This window comes from Myotis lucifugus, unplaced genomic scaffold (assembly GCF_000147115.1).
Source record: "Myotis lucifugus unplaced genomic scaffold, Myoluc2.0 scaffold_86, whole genome shotgun sequence".
NCBI lineage: Eukaryota > Metazoa > Chordata > Mammalia > Chiroptera > Vespertilionidae > Myotis > Myotis lucifugus.
This window is the reverse complement of record NW_005871134.1, coordinates 1,308,359-1,328,071: the sequence shown is the minus strand read 5'-3', so window position 1 is coordinate 1,328,071 and position 19,713 is coordinate 1,308,359. Positions and strand designations below refer to the sequence as shown.

General features: G+C 43.3%; 2 protein-coding genes across 2 annotated transcripts in view; both read left to right on the top strand.

The window, feature by feature from the left end:
- INTS4 (integrator complex subunit 4) overlaps nucleotides 1–12,088 on the top strand; it is a 68,826-nt gene extending 56,738 nt beyond the window's left edge. The window contains 5 exon segments of the mRNA XM_006091064.3: nucleotides 1,689–1,748; nucleotides 3,227–3,386; nucleotides 3,604–3,747; nucleotides 7,354–7,474; nucleotides 11,245–12,088. Of these exon segments, the coding sequence (XP_006091126.1) occupies nucleotides 1,689–1,748; nucleotides 3,227–3,386; nucleotides 3,604–3,747; nucleotides 7,354–7,474; nucleotides 11,245–11,423 (664 nt within the window). The 3' untranslated portion in view covers nucleotides 11,424–12,088.
- Nucleotides 12,089–18,220: 6,132 nt separating this feature from the next.
- On the top strand, nucleotides 18,221–18,923 carry LOC102426290 (uncharacterized protein C12orf31 homolog). The gene has a single exon (XM_006091063.3). The coding sequence runs from the start codon at nucleotides 18,343–18,345 to the stop codon at nucleotides 18,724–18,726; it is 384 nt and encodes a 127-aa protein (XP_006091125.1). The 5' UTR covers nucleotides 18,221–18,342; the 3' UTR covers nucleotides 18,727–18,923.
- The last annotated feature ends 790 nt before the right edge of the window (nucleotides 18,924–19,713 follow it).

The window sequence follows — 19,713 nt, the reverse complement described above, 5'->3', positions numbered from 1 at the left end:
CAGCTCCTAATCATCCTCATAACATATAATAATTTTCCATTGTCTTTGCATACTTATACATGAAAGTCTAGACTAGTCTAAGTTGATAATTGGTGTAGGCTTTCCCAACAGTTGTAGATCAATGCTCGATTTCCCTGAATGGGCCTCACTCTTCCACTGCTTTCCTTTCTCACAGCAAGGAAAAAGTAGGAGTTCAGAATTTTCACCAGGATATGTCTTGGTATGTGTTTCTTTTCAATATTCTTAGTGGTAGATGCCCACTTTATTTTATTTTTGTTAATCCTCACCTAAGGATATTTTTCCATTGACTTTTTAGAGAGAGTGGAAGGGAGAGATAGGGACAGAGAAAGAGGCACATCGATTGGTTGCTTCCTGCACCCACCCTGACCAGGGCTGGGGATTGAGTCTGCAACTGAGGTATGTGCCCTTGACCTGAATCAAACCCAGGACCTTTCAGTCCTCCGGCCAACAGTCTATTCACTGAACCAAACCAGCTAGGGTGATGCTCACCTTATGTAGCATGTAGGTGAAGCTACCTGTCTGTTTTGGGGAAAGTTTCCAAACCTTTTTGTATTTTATTGCTTGGAAGCTCTTCCAACTGGTTCTCTAGAAGTAAGCCAGAAAATGGCACTGCTTGACCAAATTGTTTTCTTTTCAAGCCCCTGCTTAGCTAGAATTCTGCCATCTAGCCCTCACACCTGGAGGTCTTTGGTGGGTTAACCTATCAATTTCAGTTCCACTCTGGTAGTTCATCAGACTTAAGAAGGTTTCAAGTGCTACCTGTTTAGGAAACAATTTAAATAAATGTTGCTTGTAGAGTAAGTTTCCATTTGCCATTTCTCATTCATTCATTCATTCATTCAACAAATATTTATTGAATAACTGCTTATGTCAGGAAACATCATGGAACTTACATTTTAGTAGAAAGACTAAAGTAACAAAACCTTTTCCCCAACTGCATGAGAATTTGACCTTTGGTTAACTTTCTAGGTCTGTTCCCTGGAAACCTGGTAGTGTCAACTATATTCCTAGGTAACACTGTTATGGTAAAAATGATCTCTGAGAAAATTGCATGTAGACTAGAAGGAACTCTAATGATGCAGACCCCATAGCTTTGGGCTCCATTTAGTACAGCGATTCTTGTAATGGAGCATATCCCTTGTGGGGACCCTGGAAGGAATGCCTGTGGGTTCCATAGTGTATGGGTTGTTAGCACCTATGGAACATGATGCTTCTAAGCCAGGATGGTCTCCACACTTGCCTGATATAGATCTCATTTTGCACTCAACCTGGCAGCTTCAGAGTCACAGCTCCCTGACAGCTCTGTGGGCTGCTGAGTGTACTGCTGCAAGGACTCCCACAGAGGAGGACCATGACACTACACTGCCTGCAAGCTGTACTCCTTTGCTATATTCTTAGTGATTCTGGTGCCAAGGGTGGCCTCTGAGAGTCTTTGATTTTGAACGTCATTGAGCCTAATGGACACTGCAGTGTTTTAGTCGGGTCTTGGGATCCTGGCATATATTTCCCCCTAGGTCCATTAGCAGTCCTGTATTCTCTTGGAGGTAAATTTTTATAGTGTAATATGCTCATTCTCCTTTCATGTAGGCTCAGGATTCTTGGACTTTGGTCCCCACTCCTCGGTTCATACATTTCACAAGCAAATAACTTTTTTTTCTTTTATCCAGAGTTGACCTCCTATTTGGGATGTGTGAAAAGTTTTTACAGGAAGTGGATTTTTTTCAGAGGTAAGTATATTCCCTCTCTTCTAGTTAATTAAATCTTAGTTATGCAGAGAATATCATTTATAGAGTGACAAGAGCGATCACAAGCCAGAATTCTTGGTTTAGCCCATGTAGTCAACCTATTATCTGTGCCAGTGTACCCTCATTAGTGTATTTTCTTTAGTGGTATATAAACCTCTTTAACCATAGCTTCAAACCTAAACATACAACATTAGAATAATAAAAACATCCAGAATCATTTGAATTCAGCACTCAGCTGGACCATACAAAGACAAGTATTATGTGGGAAAACTCACAAACTCTTGTTGAAAAGTCACAACTTGTCTGTTCTTAAATCAGTGTTTAAACTTGCATATTTCTCTATAATCTACAAAAACTTATTCCAAAATAAAAATAACTTTTATTTTGGAGTATAGTTTTCTCAGTTCTGTATGATACAAATCAGTTAAAACAGATGCAGTAGATGAGTGGGCGTCCAGTTAGTGACCAAACCTGTGGTGTGCTGGCAATATAATACCAGGAGGGAGGCATTTATAGGATTTGAAAGCACTCCATTAAATCTGATGATTCATTCTGCCATCCCTTATCCCTACCACCATGAACTTTACCAAACCTGAGGTTTATATGATTGAACTTTCCAATTCTTTTTCATTTGGGTGATGATAGCTTCCTATAGGGCTGGGTTGCAATACCACCCTTCACCCAGGTGCTGTTGTCTAGCAAATGAAGTCAAACTCAGCTCTCCAAGATTCTACCTTCAAATCTGAACTAAGTTCACGCCTCTTGGTTTTAGGTTGTCTAAGGTAGTCTGTTTTTGCACAGTTGGGTTGAAGAGCTTTTTGGAAAGGTGACAACTTCTAAATTGCTAAAGTTCCTCATCTGTTTAGAGCTGTAAATTTTTCTTAATTTAGTCTGTGAGTCCCTATACTGATGTCAACTCCTCAGTGATTTTTTTTTTAAATTTTTTTACTAACCCTTCCAAAAGGCATAAGTACTGTAGAATAGGTCAAAGCTTGGAATAAGTTAATTACCTTTTTTAAGCCTCAGTGAAATATCCTCTGAGTCTGAGTGTTCCTATCGCTTGACTATAAGCTCATTAAGATAGTCCTTTTCTTCCTTTTCACTCACTGTTATGTCCCCAGTGTCTAGAATAGTACTTGGCATTTGATAAATCCTAAAGACATATTTATTAAATTAATTAATAAATCTATAACATCAAAAAATAATTCTAACAGTGCACAGGATTGCTGGGAAAATTAAGTAAGATAATGTAAAATACTTAGGACTATACCTGGCATATAATGGGTTATTCATAAATGAGGCTGTTATGAGGACCATGTCAGGAGGGCATAATTAGCTGGCTGTCTCAGTCGGGAACCATGAGCTCCTCCAGTTCATTACTTTTGGGGCTTGGCAGATATTTGGGGCTCAGCCTGTGGCAAAATGAATGCATAGTCATTTGCTTCTGTTTGTTCCTCCAGGTGTTTCATCGCTGATTTGCCCCACTTGCAAGACAGCTTTGTGGACAAACTTCTTGACCTTATGCCCCGACTCATAACATCCAAACCTGCAGAAGTGGTCAAAATTCTACAGACCATGCTGCGGCAGAGTACCTTCCTGCACCTCCCGCTTCCAGAGCAGGTCAGGGTCTGTGTCATAGCCCTTCAGGCGAAGTCTGGCCAGACAGTCAGAGCTGCTCACCTTGATGAGCTTTCATGTTTGGAGCCACGGGGCTAGGGCCTTTCTTCTGATTGGCTCCCACATGCCCACCCATTAGATAAGGAGACAGAAAAGCAAGGATCTTTTTTGTTACCAGCGATGACCTGACTTTAGAATCATATTTTCTTCTTGTTTACAGATTCACAAAGCCTCAGCCACCATTATTGAGCCAGCAGGCGAGTCAGACAACCCTTTGCGGTTTACATCTGGGTTAGTGGTGGCTCTGGATGTTGATGCAACTCTGGAACATGTGCAGGATCCTCAGAGCACTGTGAAGGTCCAGGTCTGTCAGTGTTTGGTTCCCATAGAGCTTCTATACTGAGTTTGTGACAAAGCATTTAACTTTAGCACCCCCCTTGCCTGGCCTGTGTGGCTCAGTGGTTGAGTGTTGACTTGTGAACCAGGAGGTCACAGGTTTGATTCCCAGTCAGGGCACATGACTGAGTTTTAGGCTTGATCCCCACTGAGGGCCCTACAGGAAGCGGCCAATCGATGATTCTCTCTCATCATTGATGTTTCTATCTCTCTCTCCCTCTCCCATCCCCTCTGAGCACAATAGGGAGAGAGCGATAGAAACATCAACGATGAGAGAGAATCATCAATCGGCTACCTCCTGCACACCCCCTATTAGGGATCAAACCCGCAACCCAGGCATGTGCCCTTGACCTGAATTGAGCTCGGGACCCTTCAGATGCTATATCGACTGAGCCAAACCAGCTAGGGCTAAAAATATATTAAAAAAAAAAAATAACTTTAGCACCACTTTCATCTCTACCTGAGGATGGAAACTGGGGAGAAAGAAGAGAGGAGTCTTTTTGGAAAAGGGCCTGGGCTTGAATCCCAACTTACTTTTGAGTGTGGTCTGGTGCAAGTTACCTTAAATGCTTCTACAGCTAACAGACAGGAATAGCTGACATTGAAATGAGATGATGCAGACAAAGCCCTTGGTGCCCGCTAAGGATTCACTAAATGACAGGGCCTTTTCTATTCTTACTAGGTGAGGATAAGACTTGATCTTTTCAGGGCTTCAAGCAAGCTACAACAAAGTTCTTTTCAGCTGTCGGGTGGGTCAGCTTGGCGAACAAAACTTGTAGGTGGGGAAAAAGCAGTCGTAGGGAGTATTCTTTTCCAAGTTAGAGATAGATATACTAGAGACATGAGAGGTGTATTAGAGGTACTAATCAGTTTAGACAGTCTGCAATTAAGCCCCATAAAAAGCAGTACCCATTTATCCATCCATCCATTCTTCCTTCTTTCCATGCATAATGTTTACTCTATTGTACATGCTAAGTGCTAGTGTTGCAAAGGTAATCATGTCAGTATTCCTGCCTTCAGGATGCTCAGTTTCAAGGATAGACAGACAAATGGTTCTAGCCAAGAACCTAGAAGTATAGAGAGAAAATTACTTTTCCTCCCCTACAGGGTTATTCAATTTTTGACGTATAAAAATTTGCAATATACTTAAAAATTTTTTTGGAAAATATTCTGGAGAGGCTCTTAATTTGTAGAGTGTGGTGGAGGCTGAGGAAAAAAGGCTTTGTGGAGATGTAAGATCTGAAAGGATGAATAAGAGCAAAGGATAAGGGCAAAAGGAGGAATTCTGGACGGGAGGGATATGAAGAAAAATAGGGATACAAGCACAGCAAGTGTAATCAGAGGACAGAAAAACAGCCTAGAGCAGGCAGGGAAGAGCTAAGGATGAATCAGGAGATGATATTTGCTTCGGGTGTCAGTAGAGGAAAAAAACTTCTATCTTCCCCGCAGGAATTATTATAAATCATGAGAACTTCAGAGAACTAATTCTGAGCTGGCTGTGAAGTCGTGTTGCAGTTGGTTTTTTATTTTATGGATACCCCCCTTGAGTCCCCTAACACACACACACATTAGTGGTTTTCACCCTAGCTGTACTTTAAAATTATTTTTATTTTTCATTTTATTTATTGATTTGAGAGAGAGAAACATCGATTTGTTGTTCCCCTTATTAATGCATTCGTTGGTTGATTCTTGTGTGTGCCCTGACTGGCAGTTGAACCCTCAACCTTGGTGTATCGGGGCGACGCTGAGCTACACAACCAGGGCCCCCTAGCTGCACTTTAGAATTATTCAGAAACCATTAAGAAGTGCTGATGTACAGGCCTCAGTCTACACCGGTTAAATCAGAATCCTAAGAGTAGGTCCCATGGGTACCAGATTTTGTTTGTTTTTGAGCTCATAGGTGATTCTAATGTACACGGTTTCACATTGTTCCTGAAAAAATGTTCACTGACCAACTCAGCATGAATGAGATTGTAGAAAGACATTAAGGGTCATCTGCACTGGAAAACCCCTTCCAGAGCAGCTCCATTACACGCATGGCCAAACTCTGCAGTCGGGGAGATGGGAAACACTGCCTGGTCATGAGGCGGCTCTGCTGATTGCAGAGTGCTGTCCGGTCCAGCCATCGGGCCTGAACAATGCTCCTGTTCTGGACAGAGCTTAGGTGCTGGGGATGTAGCAGTGAACACCACTGAGATTATGTCACAATTATATTCTCATTTAAAATCATGTATATCAGCTCTTTAAAGCAGAATGTGCAGGAACTTCATTCAATCACTCTTAGGTGAGCCCAATTCAGGCCTACTAGATTACACCTTATGATAGAGGAGGTGTGATTTTTTTTATTTTTTAGGTTTTCTGAAATTCAGCATATAATTCATAGTGGCCATTTTCTTCCCTTGACCTACTTGGGCCACAGATTTATAAGCTGCCCTTGGGAGCAATGAATGAAGGCTTCCGGTGGCCATTTCACAGAATGGTCAGGGCCTTTCACCCCGGGCAGATTTGCTGAGAACTCTGGGAAATTCTGCTACCTTTATCATTCTCTTTCCATGCTCATTACTGTTTCAGCCCTCCCTGTCCCTCCTTAAAAAATGAAACCCAGGGAGCATTTGAGATATTCCTTCCCAACAATTTTCAGTTTGGTGCAAATAAAATCTTATAAAAATTCCAAAAAAAAAAATTAAGCCCAAGTATTGTCCTTAAAGTTACAAAGAATCAGGAAGCTGGGATACCTGCATCTTTTTTCTGTAATAGATTTGGGGCCGGGAGATATAGTAGTAAGTAGAAGCTGTAAGAAGAAGGGTACAAAGGGGAGCTAAGATCTATGAAGATATGAAATGAGGTTATGGGGCAGGAGCTGAGACACACCTCCTAGTTTCAAATGGAAAGACCCATGCAGTTCCCTACTTTGCCTACCAGTATATTTACATAGTGTCGGTCCTATGTGGTTCCAGGATAAGCTTCATTTGTTCATTTAGTTCCTGTGTACACTGTGCAGTGTAATAAGCCCTTTCCACAGACAGCTGTGGGGCCCCCTGAGATGCTGAGGAAAACGCTGGCCGTTTGTGAGATTTGAAAAACTGGCCAGTGATTAGAGCCGTCCCTCATGAGCACTGTCTCTGTAGAAAGGGACAGACAAACTACTTGTAATCTCGTGAAGAGAATACAGCTACAAAATTACTCTTAATACTTGGTTGATGGTCATGGCTGCTGGGCCACAAAATGACTCAGAGGCAGGAGGGAGAGAGTCATCCTGGTGGGCTCCTGGGAAGGCTTTTCCTATCACTAGGATTAATATTTTCTCTATCTAAGACACCTTATGAGAGACACTTTATTCCTCTTACTTGTTCACCATGGATTCAGGACACATTACCAAACACTGCTTTGTGCTGGGGCTGGGGCTCTAAAGATGTCAGCCGTGTGGCCCTCTGTTCAAGGAGCAGTCTTTTGTAAGGGCTCTTGTCATCTCTCTTTTCCTCTTGTTATGGGGTTCACAGCAGATGTCACCAGCAATTTTCTTAAAAGCTCATGGCTCTTTCTGCCTCTTTTTCTCATTTCTGTCACCTCGTAGGTCTTATATCCAGATGGCCAGGCTCAGATGATCCACCCCAAGCCTGCAGACTTCCGGAATCCTGGCCCCGGGCGGCACCGGCTCATCACTCAGGTGTATCTCTCCCACACTGCCTGGACAGGTGAGGAGTCGGGGGGCCAGCGTGGGCAGGAAAATATGCTCCTGGGGATCACACCCACCCTTAGGCATCTGAGTTTTCACATGGTCGAATCAGGCCTGCTGAGAGTTGTACTTGATTTCTTAGGGAGCTTAACATCTCGAACCGGGTACATCTAGACTAACTTGCTGCATTGCTTTGATTGCAAGAGGCACAGGATTTTGTTAGATGATATACAGGTTACAGTAGAATGGCGTCTCATGGAAAGAGCCCTGGGCTGGATGCCAGGAGACTTATATTCCTGTCCTAACTCTGCCACTGACTTACTGCATAACCTTGGATGAGCCACTCTCCCTTCTGAATATTTCCTCACCTTTCCAATGAAGATGGTAATTCCCAGTCTACTAGTTAGTTCTGAGATTGCTTTGTCTGGAAATTAAACAGTTTTGTATTTCTTACCAGACATTTAAATTCATTCTCTTTTTATATCTGAACAATTCAGTTCATTCCCCCAAAACAAGTAAAATGACAGCAGTTCCTGTCCTCCCCTCCTACATCGGCTGGTTTGTGGGGTAACACAAAATAAGATGATGTGATGTAGGCATGCTTTCCCCTTCCTTACAGCAGCTGAAGAGAGCCTCGATAACTTGTGAAAAGACAGGGAGTTTGCATAGTTTGTTTGTTTTTTAATTCGTAAGAATAAAATGGGAGAACACAAGTGCAAAGACATTACATTTCAAGCATTGCTTTGGAAACTTGAAAAGGAGACTCAGTCAACAGAACCTAAAATGGGGGGCAGAATTGGCTTCACTGGTATTTCCTAAATCATTCAAGATGGTTCAGAAGCATGGCTGTTACTGGAGAAAGTGTTTAATGCCACCAAGTTTGGTTTATTTTAGAAATTAGATGCTTTCTGGGATTTTCTTTCACAGTATTTTAAAATACATCAGTAACGATTGAATGCCATTATTAATGGTTTCCCTCTATCAGGGGTATTAGGTTATAAGTGTTAGTTATAGGTGACTTTATAAAGTTTTCAACAAAGAAGAAATGCTGTTGAATGTCAGGGCAGCCCCCTTGGGGGACTGGTGACCCTGGGCCTGGCACTAGTCCTGAGGGAGCATCCAGCAATGCTTTCACCCAGGACCTGCCTCCCTAAGCATCCCTCATTCCATAACCTTGCTGCCTGGAATGTTTCTGTACTAATTGCCAAACCTCTAGCCCCACAGGAAGGTAGAATTGCTTATTCTAATCCCTTCTGATGAACAGATTCTAGATGTGGGGAAAAGGCTGTGGGACAGCCTTGTCATAGAAAGTCCATGTCACAACATGCTAGAGCTCAAAGGAGCTTGAAAGGTCCTGGGGGGCCTACTTACCTGCCCCTGGTCATATAGCAAGTCATTGTCTGAACCAGGACTACAATCCAGGCTACCTTGAGCCCGAAGAATTATAACTCATCTAGGATCACTTACTTTCTCTGAGAGTTTGCTACCCAATCACTATTATAAATCTTTTATAATTCTCTGCGTGGCACTTACTAATGTTAGATGTTTTCTCATTTTTTTACTGCCTTTCTCTCCAATTAGAATGTAGGTTCCTCTAGAGCAGAGAACTTAATTGTTTTTACATCTGTATCCTCAATACTTCTATATCCTATGTCCCTAATACCTAACATAATAGGTGCTCAACAAATAATGAAAATTGAATATAGGATTTTAAATGTGCACTTAAAATTCATTGAATCCTTAGACCAACTTTCTGGGGGTAATTAGTATTCTATTCTTCATTTTATGGGTGTATAAATGGAGGCCCACTTAGCTGGTCCATGGTGGTACTGAGCTCCCACTCAGATTTCCTAACTCCCAAATCCCTTATTTTTTTCTACTATTCCATGCTCCTGACCTGGGACACTAAGGTGAAACATTCTGGATGTACCTCTGCCTCCTTCCTCTAATCCAGGAGATGGGCTCTGGTGTTGGTAGGGAGCTCCTCCGTCCAGTCCCTCACAGCTCCCTACGAGTGGCCTGACCTCTGGGAGGCAGGGTGCTCCCAGGTCAGAAGCTTTGAGTCACATAGACCAGGTTCCAAATCCTCTCCCTTGCTGTGTGACCCTGAGCAAGTTATTTTACCTCTCTATCTTACTTATCTCTAAGATGGGAGTAAGAATGATACCTCATAAGAGAGATATTCTTCCAGAATATGACAAGTAGGTGGCATGATTTGTCACAGATGATCTTTTGTCTCTTTCTCTCAGTCTCCTCCCTCTTCTTTTCTCTCCTTTCCCTCTTCTTCTGATGGCAGTGACTTGAATTGTCATTCTTACCCCAGCCTTAAGCGAAGGCATAATGACCAGGTGGAGTTTGTCCTCTGACCTTACCAGGGTTTGGCTCTTGAAAGTGCTGTGAGCCAACACTGGGTCCTGGTCAGTGGTTGGCAACAGCCATCTGGGACAAAAGAGGAAAACATAGTGGGGAGCTGATACTGGGTCTGGTACCAGAGAGTAATGTTGGTTTCATTAGATACACTCAAGGCCGGTATAATTATGTGGGCGTGTCTCACCACATGAACGCTGGTCAGTGGTGATGCTCAGGTGCTGCTCTCTGGGCTTGGCGAGGTTGCTCTGGCTGCCTGTAAGCCTTTCCTGGAGGATGGCAGTTCAGTCTCTGCTTTCATTTCCAGGGAGAAGTTAGGAAGAGTTTTGGGGGACATTGAGAAGTCCTGGGACCTCTGCCCTGTTCATTTAGATCCATCCAGCCCTCATTCCTGCCAAATGAACTTCTGAGCCTCGGCTCATCTCTAACACTTGTACTTTTTGCTCCAGATACAAAATTAAGAAAGACATCCCAAGCCCATGCTGTTCCTAGCCTTTGAACTTGCCCTTACGTTTTTGTGAAATCCTCTCCCCCTTCTTTATTGAAGCCACATGGTAATAGAAACATTAATTGCTTCAGTGTTTGAGCTGGGCCCAAATTCTGTCACTGCCCAGGTGTGGGTATGGGCAGTCACTTAGAACCTCTCAGAGCCTTGGAACTTTTTTGGGATTATGACAGTTTATTTCATGGTGTGGCAGGGTGAGAATTCTTGAGGTTATGTGCTTAGCACAGAGCAGTCCTGGGCTCCCTGCCCAGTGCTTCTTACAGACTCTATTAGAGCATGTACTGTGCTCTGTGCAGCTGTCTCTGTCTCCTCAGCCAAATGGTCAGCAACTTGAGGGAGGTCTTTCCCTGGGGCCTTCCACCTGCATGCACCAGTTCAGTATCGGAGTGTCACATCATAAAGGACAGAAGGTTTAATGAAATGATTCTAGGTCCCTAAAACATGTTCCTATTCATGGGGAGAATGGTTTTTGTCAGAACCATTTCCTAACAAAGGCCTCCTCTCCACTGATACAGTGGAGTGTGCGGTGCACGCAGCCCTGCGGCCTGAGGTCAGCTGTGCAGGAAGAGCTTGGTTATCTGGGCATGAGAATCGGCCACATGCGCCCTTGTGGGCCTCTGTCTGGAGGCTGGAAGCCCTCTACGGAAGCTTTGTAGCTTGCTCTGATCCTCAGCAGCTGTGGTGGGAGCCTACAGAGGCCCGAGCAGAAGGTGGTGGCAAAGAAGCAGGCTGAGGGTCAGCCTCACAGGATGTAGGCTGGGAAAGTGTGTGTTTGGTGGAGGGAAGGGAGGGATGTGGACAGATGAAGAAGTGTTCTTGAAACCCTACTGCTTCCATCTTTGATGTTGCTTTTATATGACATTTCACCCTAGTCTAGCCATGCCCAGTCATAGAAGATTTCTTGTCTTTTATTCCAGAACCATGCCAGGTGGAAGTGAGGCTGCTGCTGGCCTACAACTCCAACTCGCGCATTCCAAAATCCCCCTGGATGGAGGGGGGCGAGATACCGGCCCAGGCGGAAACCAGCATTGAGGGCACCATCCCCTTCAGCAAGTCTGTAAAAGTTTACATAATGCCCAAGCCCACAAGGCGCTGAGTCACGAGCAGTCTTTATAGCCTTGAAGGCCCTTCTTCGGGATCAGAGAGCCAGAGCCAGAGGACTTCACCTGGAAATGGCGTATTGGCATAAGGAGAAACAAGTGACCCTTAGAGTCTCACCTGGTATCAGACACAGATAAATTATTTTGCATTAAGAAAACAAAAACCTTCCTACTCACCCCCATCCCTCCCTATAATAAAGTTGAGAAACCACCCAACTGGACCTTAAAGAAATTTGTGTGGTTTAGGTTCAACATTTTCTCCATATGCTTCTATTCCTCGGGTGTGAAACAAAGATCCAATTTTCTAGCCACCTCCAAAGAACCAGTTATGAGTCATAATCTTTTTTCTTAAAGCAATAGTCTGAGGGGCCAACTCCAGAGCAGCTTCCACAGCTGTACTTTTTCACCATAGACAGTTCCTGAATGGCCTTCGACATCATTATCTGCCTGAGAGGCTCCTTCCATAACTCAGGCAATAGCTGGGCCAAGGACTGAGTGAACAGCTGAACAATGAATCATTTCCATCCTTGAAGGGGATTCTTGATCTTGTCTGCCATTATCCTTAGACCCAAAATAAAATAAAAGGACTGTATTTTAGAAGAGAAAGGGGATCATGGGAAAGCAGGATCCAGCATAAGAAATAAAGCCACTTCCCAGTACATTTCTGATGACTCCAGTGTTGGAATTGCATGTGAGTTAAAGGTGCAGTTGGGTGTAAGAACAGTAAGTCCTCCAGAGAAATTAATGGGTAAGGGCCTGTACCATGTTCTTTACCTGTCATATAATCCTCACAACAGCCAGGTGAGACTTAAGAGGTTAAGTCACTGGTAGGAAAACTGTACAGTAACTAGTAAAGCTTTATTCATTCAGATCCCACTTGATTCCAAAGACGTGAGCTGCACCACCACAGGGGAAGTACAAGAGCCTTCAAATCCTCAGCCCTCGATTCCTGTTTCCTCATCTGTGAAATACAGTTAATGATGCCTTAAGGATTACTAAATGGGATTAATTAATAATGCTTGATAGAATCTGAATATGTGACCAGTCTTGATCGTATTTGGTACTTGGAAATCTAATTAAAATAATGGCAAGATCAGAAGTAGAGTTAGCATTTGAATTCAGGCATGATTGACTTTTGGTTTAATGTACTATTTTATTTATGTATTTCTTTGAAAAATTTTAAATTGATTTTAGAGAGAGGGTGGGAGAACGAGAGAAACATCAATGTGAGAGAAAAACGTCGATCAGTTGCCTCCTGTATGCACCCCAACTGGGGAACGAACCCACAATCTAGGTATATGGCCTGACCAGGAATGGAATCCATGACCTTTCGGTGCACAGGACAGGCTGCAGTCAACTGAGCCACATCGGCCAGGGCTGGTTTAATGCACTTTAATGTGTGCCCGGCAGGTTTTAAGCCTGTACATGAGTTAACTCATTTAACCCTCACAACCACCCTATGAAGCAGGTACTATTCTCTTCATTTGATTAAAGCAATTGAAGTTCAGAGAAGTAAATAACTGCAGAGGTTACACAGCTAGTAAAGGACAGAGCTGGACTCTGAACCCAGGCTGTCTGGCTCCAGGAGGTCATAATCATTATAGACGGTCTGGAGGGAGAAAGATCATCTCCAAGGAGCTGACTTCCTAGTGTGCTCGCCTGTTTTGTACATCTCAAGGACGTGCCATCAGCAGGCTCTTGTGTGACAACAATCGATGCCCTGAAAAGAGTGCATGCCTTGGAGATAAAATGAAGCGTGACGCCAGGCTGAATAATACCATGGCCCTGACACAAGCATCTAATGAGGATCATGGATTGGAGCATGGACAGCAACATTAAGACCCATGGCTGCTGACTGAGCCCCTTATGCCATAGCTATAGAAAGCCTTTGAAGGAAAGAATATGTTGGATTCTTTTCAGATATAGTACTCCTCTTATAAAAATCCTTCTAGGTTACATAAAAATCCTTTTACAGGTGGGGAAACTGAGGCTTTGAGGTAATGTCTTTCTCCTAAGCGGCAAAGCCAGGACTTGATTTTAGGTCTTAAAAAACCAAAATATAGTATTTTTTTCACCAAAGATGGAGCTATTCTGAGGGGCAGATTTTGGCTTAGTATCAGGATGTTTTAAAACTTAAATATTGAATGGGCTTCACTAGGAGATAAGGAATTCTCCATGCTGATGTGTTCAAGCAGAGGTTGAACCAGCTCCTGACAAGTTTGTTCCAAAGGAATTCAAATATATGAAAGGTTGGGCTCAACCTTTTAAATTCCTTTTACCCTGAATTCTCAGGTTCTATGAAATGAGAATCTTGATATTTCTGCATCTGGTTCCACACTTTCTCACTGAAGTGAAATAATGGCACACTACAAAGACAGGACGGGAGCATAAAGATCACTGGTGTGGTGCCTTCATTTTACAATGAAGTGCAAACCCAGAGAGACTGAGTTAGTGCTGAAGCCGAGGCCGAAACCCAGGCCTCCTGATTTGGGTCCACTCTGGTTTTCATCACAGGAGTCTATTCTGTCTTTGCCAGCAGTCTGCACTGCACCGGCAGTCAAAGCCAGAAACCTGTGTGTCACTTTGGACTCCTTCCTCACCCCTCCTAGAAAAACAGTTGTCAAGTCCCTTAGATTCTATTCTGGAAATGTAGATCGATTCAATCTCCTTCTCATTATACTTACTATTTCTATCCTGATGCAGGCCATCAGCATCTCTCCTAAAAGGTAGCATTGGCTTTAATGATCTTGTCACAAATCTTACCCCCTTCAGCCCATTCTTCACACAGCTGTCAAAGTAATTTTTCTAAAACCCAGACCTCATCACACCATTCCTCTGCTTAAAACCCTTTAAGTGGATCACTTCTGGTCCCAGCATAAAGTCTAAACTATCCTTGAAGGATCTTCAGGCCCTTCTATCTTCTCCAGCCACAGCCTCCCAGGGTTAGGGTTGGGGTTGGGGTTGTTGTTGGGGTGGTTGGGGTGGTTGGGGTGGGGGGTTCGTTAGGGTTTTAGGTTCTGGTCCAGACATTTCTCTGTACTTCTCCAGATGTAATTACTGGCAGTTTTTTCCAGCACCCACCATGCTTTCTCTCACCTCAGACCTTTCACCTGCTGAGCCCTGGAATGTGCTCTTCAGATTTTCTCCTGTGGTTCCTTTCCTCTCATTTTTCAGGGCTGAGCTTCATTCTAGAACCTCTGTGTTTCCTGTGGGCCTGGTGGATTGCTTCTTTGTTCCCACCTGTACATTCTTCAGTCATATTTATTTTATGTTCATAACAAACCCCCTAGGCGGGAAGTGTGGGAAAATGAGTCTAGAGGTGTAGGGGTAGAGAATAGAGACTGAAGAATCCAAGGGGCAGTTCCTATTCAGCACCACTCGGTTGTTCTTAGGTGTGGGCCTGGTGGTATCAGATCTTCCAGAAAAGCCAAAGTCTGTATTTTCATGTAAAAACCTAACTCAAAAAATCTTGGTTACTAAAGCAAATGTTAAAATTACTCTGCGACAAACAAAACACTTCTCCAGATAGATTTGTGCCAGTTTGCAACTCCTGCATCATCGCTGTGTATTTATATGTCTGTTTCTTCCAACTAGTATGTGAGTACCTGGACAGTAAGGATGTCTATGTTATATCCCCAGCACAGCTCCTGGCACATACCAGGCAAGGAAAGAATGAATGAATATAAGAATCCAGAGCAAACTTAACGATGGCATGCCTGCAAAAGCCAGGCCTGAGATTCAAGTTTCTGAAAGGATTTTCTATTTGGCTTTGACATGATTGACTTCAGCAAACCAGAATTATGGGGAAGAAAGATACACACCTAGCACTTGGTAGACTTCTCTTAGAAACCACTCAAGCATGAAGAAATTAAATGTGAGCAGTGAGGGCTGTGCAACCTACAGATTGAATGAAAGGGTTTAATAATGAAGACAAGGACTAAGTAAAGAGCTTCTCTCCAGGTTCTGCACATTTCCAGCATTGACCATGAAGAGCAGATTCAGCAGTGGGAGCTATTAGCAGGTTTATATAAGGTTTAATAGCCTCACTTCCAGATCTTCTGTGTCTTTAGAAGAATTTGTATTAAGTTCTCTTTAATGTGGAGACAACTCACTTAGGACACTGATTACACCCACGCCTAATTCAGCACGCACTGGAGCTCTCACCTTATATTTGACCAAAAAAAGAAAAGAAAAATGTGATTGCATCAGTAGGAAATGAGTCTGAATTTTATCAAACATCCTAGCTGTCTATGTGCCTGGCTTTATGAGCTGAGGGAACTGAGATCTAGAAAATGCCTGTCCTCTGACAAATGCCTGGTTTGGGCAGAAAAGGGACGGAGCAGGACCTCCCGGGCCTCCAAGCTGGGTGTTAGGTGTGTGAGGACTTCGCTCCTGTAGCCTCCTGAGGTGTGTGGTAGGAAGAGGTGAAGACACAGCAGTGGGTCTTAAGTGTTTCCTCTCACCCAGGTATGTGCACTACAATAGACTTACAGACACAGTGTCTTAAACGAAAAGGGTAACTTTAATGGTCGACTTTCAGGTAAGCACATATTTCGTTTAGATGGAGAGAAACTAATTAACCAGGAGTGTGGTGGGGCGATTCTGGTTATGGCTGTGAAAAATGCCATGTCTGGTAATTGTCTAGTTGAAGACTTGCCAAATATTTATTTGGTAAATAAAAGAATATCTTCTCCTTCTTTAAGACTCAGCTTGAAGTCTTCCCTAATTTTCTTTCCATCCTGGTAGGATAAGTTAGTCCATCCTGTATGCCATCTCTGGCCCTTGTAACTATTATAATGTTAACACACTGTATCTTTGTTGTCTGTTTATTTGTCTCTTTCACATAACTCCTGAGGGTAAGAACTATAACCAACTTAATTCCAGTACCCCCAGGACCCAGCAATAACTGATCATAAGAAAATTAGTAAGAGACTTTAGTAAATGGGCATGAAAGAGAATTACTGAATAAATGAGAGAGAGTTGATAGTTCCTTTGGGCTCCATAAAATGAAATGAACTGGCTTTACACAGTAGCCCCATTAATAGAAAGATAATGACAATAATGGCTTCAATTTATTGAGTCCTTACCGCATGCCAGGCAGTGTGCTAAGACTTTCTAAGAATTATCCATTTAAGACATTAACTCCAGGTACTAATATTACCCCTGTCTAACAGATGAGAACAGTCTGATTCTAAGGATTGAATAAGTGCCCAACCACTGAATGGCAGAAAGCCAGAGTTCAATGTCAAATCTATTTGACACCAAAGCCCTCACTTGTAACCCTTTGGGGGGCTGGGGGGCAAAATGAAAAATGAGGTGATGCTCATAACATTCTAGTCCTATCAGTCCATCCTAAAGCTTTATAAAGGTCACCTAGTCCAGCCCCATCATTTCAAACTGAGGGAGAAGGAGACCCAAGGAGAACGGTCTGAAGAGCCTTAGGTTTAGTTAGAACAGTGGTGGGCAGTTAGACAGATGTGAGCAGAGCAAGGACGATGAGCCAGGTGCAGGTCACCAGGATGGAAAGCCTCACCCCCAGGGTAACTTTTCCTCCCCTAGCATATCGCTGGTCCTGAGGTTTGGACCCCCGGACCTTTCTTCCCTAGAGATAACATCTAGGCCTCAGTTGTATTTCAGCTCCAGGCCCAGATAAGCAACAAAACCAGCCACAGCTCATGTCAGGATCAGCTGCATGGAATGATGACCTCTGCCCTGGTGCTGGCCTATCATCAGTGGAGACCACAATCCTGAATATTCTATTAAGATGTCTTCCTGGCACCTCCCCTAAAATCTCCGCCTTTAAAGTCCTGAGGAGGGAGGAGGACCCGGTTGCCTTTCCCTTTCCCCTCCCTGCCCCCGGCACATTGCCATTAGCTTCCTCACTCACTCTCAAGCTCCATAACTTGCTTCCTAAACCCATTTATTCTAGGAATTACTTCTTCTGCCTCTCTAATTTGCCAAATAAATGTTCTCTTACAGTTTGGGTCTTGCTCTGAATTCCTTCCTAGCCAGGATGCAAGTACTGAGGTTGCTGAACCCAGGATTGCACCCTCTCGCAATTCGGGACCCCTCGGGGGATGTCAGAGAGCTGGTTTCGGCCTGATCCCCGCAGGCCAGGCCAATGGACCCCACCGTGCACTGGGCCTCTAGTAAGGAATATTAATCATGCTCTGTTAACTATGATTGTTTTGGTCTGATTCTCAAGAAAGCACATTCTAACCTGGTTGGGAGTTGTACGCCCCAGGGACCTGGGAGTCAACCTTGGATTTGGAATCCGGCCCATTCCCATTTTATCATGGAAAGATTAGCAACTTTTGTTGCCCAAACAATGGAGTCCCTCCCGCATTGCCTGTAACCTGTAACCATTATAATCATTCTTATTCCTTTTGCCTACTTCCCCATGTAATCTTTGTTCTACCCAATATAAGCAGCTGGCTTATGGGGGGGGGGGGGGCAGAGGGGTGCAGAGTAGGTTTTTGTGAGTGACCTGCTCCTCTCTCCCATACTGCTGGCATTATTGGAATAAATGCTCATATATGATTCAACCCTGTCTCTGCTTAATTGGCTCAAGTACTGACAGGCAGGAACCCCTTGGTTATCTGGTTTCATCAGGACAGCTCCTTTTACTGTTACTGAAGTGCTCTCTGAATTAATTCAAGATTCTGCCAGTGGCTCAAAGAGACTTCCCTTGACCACATATCTGAACTAGCCCCAATCATGCCTTATCTTCTTATCCTGCTTTATTTTCTTCTCAACAGAGTCTTCTTACATTATGCATTTATTCATTTATTTATTTTCCCCTCTAGAATATAAGCCTTATGAAGACAAGACTTTTAATGATGTTTCTCAGGAGTCTATAGCAGTGCTGGCATATAAGATATTTGATAAAGGTGAGTGGTGAACCTGAGATAAAATATGGCTAAAAGCTTACTGAGTAAGTGGAAAAGGAAGATGCGTGCTGAAAAGAGAAAAAAGAATGCCCCAAAGGAGCTTAGCAGACTTAAAAGTATTCTTAAAGTAGATACTGATGTTTTAATGAAAGATGTTCATGAGATAGCAACTGTGGTGGTCCCCAAACATTCTGAAGAGAAAACCCAGTGTGTGGTGAAAGATGACAAAGATGACATGAAAATGGAGACTGACATTAAGAGAAACAAAAAGACTCTTCTAGACCAGCATGGACAGTACCCCATATGGATGAACCAGAGGCAAAGAAAAAGGCTGAAGGCAAAGCGAGAAAAAGGAAAGGGGAAAAGCAAAGCAAAAGCAGCGAAGGCGGCTAAAGGTTTGGCCTGGTAGACTTTTAAACACTTGAAAAGTGCCACAGGGGACAGATCTTTGATTAGAATGTATACACCTATTTCAGCTTCTGTCAAATGAAAACCATTTTTTAACTGGGCCTTTCTCTTCAATTCAAACCCAACATAACACCTCAAATTTGTTTTAGGAATTTGAATAAAATATTTCCTTTGATGAATGAAAAAAAAAAAGATATTTGATAAATACTGGTTGACCTGATGGCTAAACATTCCAAGGCATCAATTGCAATGTGATTTTAATGCACTGAAGTTTTTCTTGTCCTTCAAAGAAAAAGTTTTTTTCTTTATTTTTGCCTTTATTTTCTCAAACTGGCCTAACACCATTTTTTTAAACTTTGATAACTGTCCATCTCTTCTCCTGACTTTCAGTGTCCCCCTCCCCACTAAGGACAGGAACCTTGCTGTAGTCACCCATGCATCCCAAAGCCTTCCTAGCTCAGGACCTGGCATGAGCAGCTGTTCAAAAATGCTTGACGCCCAGCCGGCGTGGCTCAGTGATTAAGCATTGATCTGTGAACCAGGAGGTCATGGTTCAATTCCCGGTCAGGGCATGTGCCCAGGTTGTGGCTCAAACCCCAGTAGGGGTGTGCAGGAGGCAGCCGATCAATGATTCTCTCTCATCATTGATGTTTCTATCTCTCTCTCCCTCTTCCTCTCTGAAATCAGTAAAAATGTATGTAAAAAAATAAAAAATAAAAATAGCCCTGGCCAGTTCAGTGGATAGAACATTGGCCTATGCATTGAAGGGTCCTGGGTTTGATTCTGGTCAAAGACACATGCTCAGGTTTCGTGCTCGATCCCCAGTGTGGAGCGTGCAGGAGGCAGCCAATCAATGATTCTCTCTCATCACTGATGTTTCTCTCTCCCTCTCCCTCCCTCCCTCTCTGAAATCAATAAAAAAAAATTAAAAATAATGCTTGGGGAGGCTGGTGTGAAGAGTGGTTAAGAGTGGTAGTCACAGGCATTA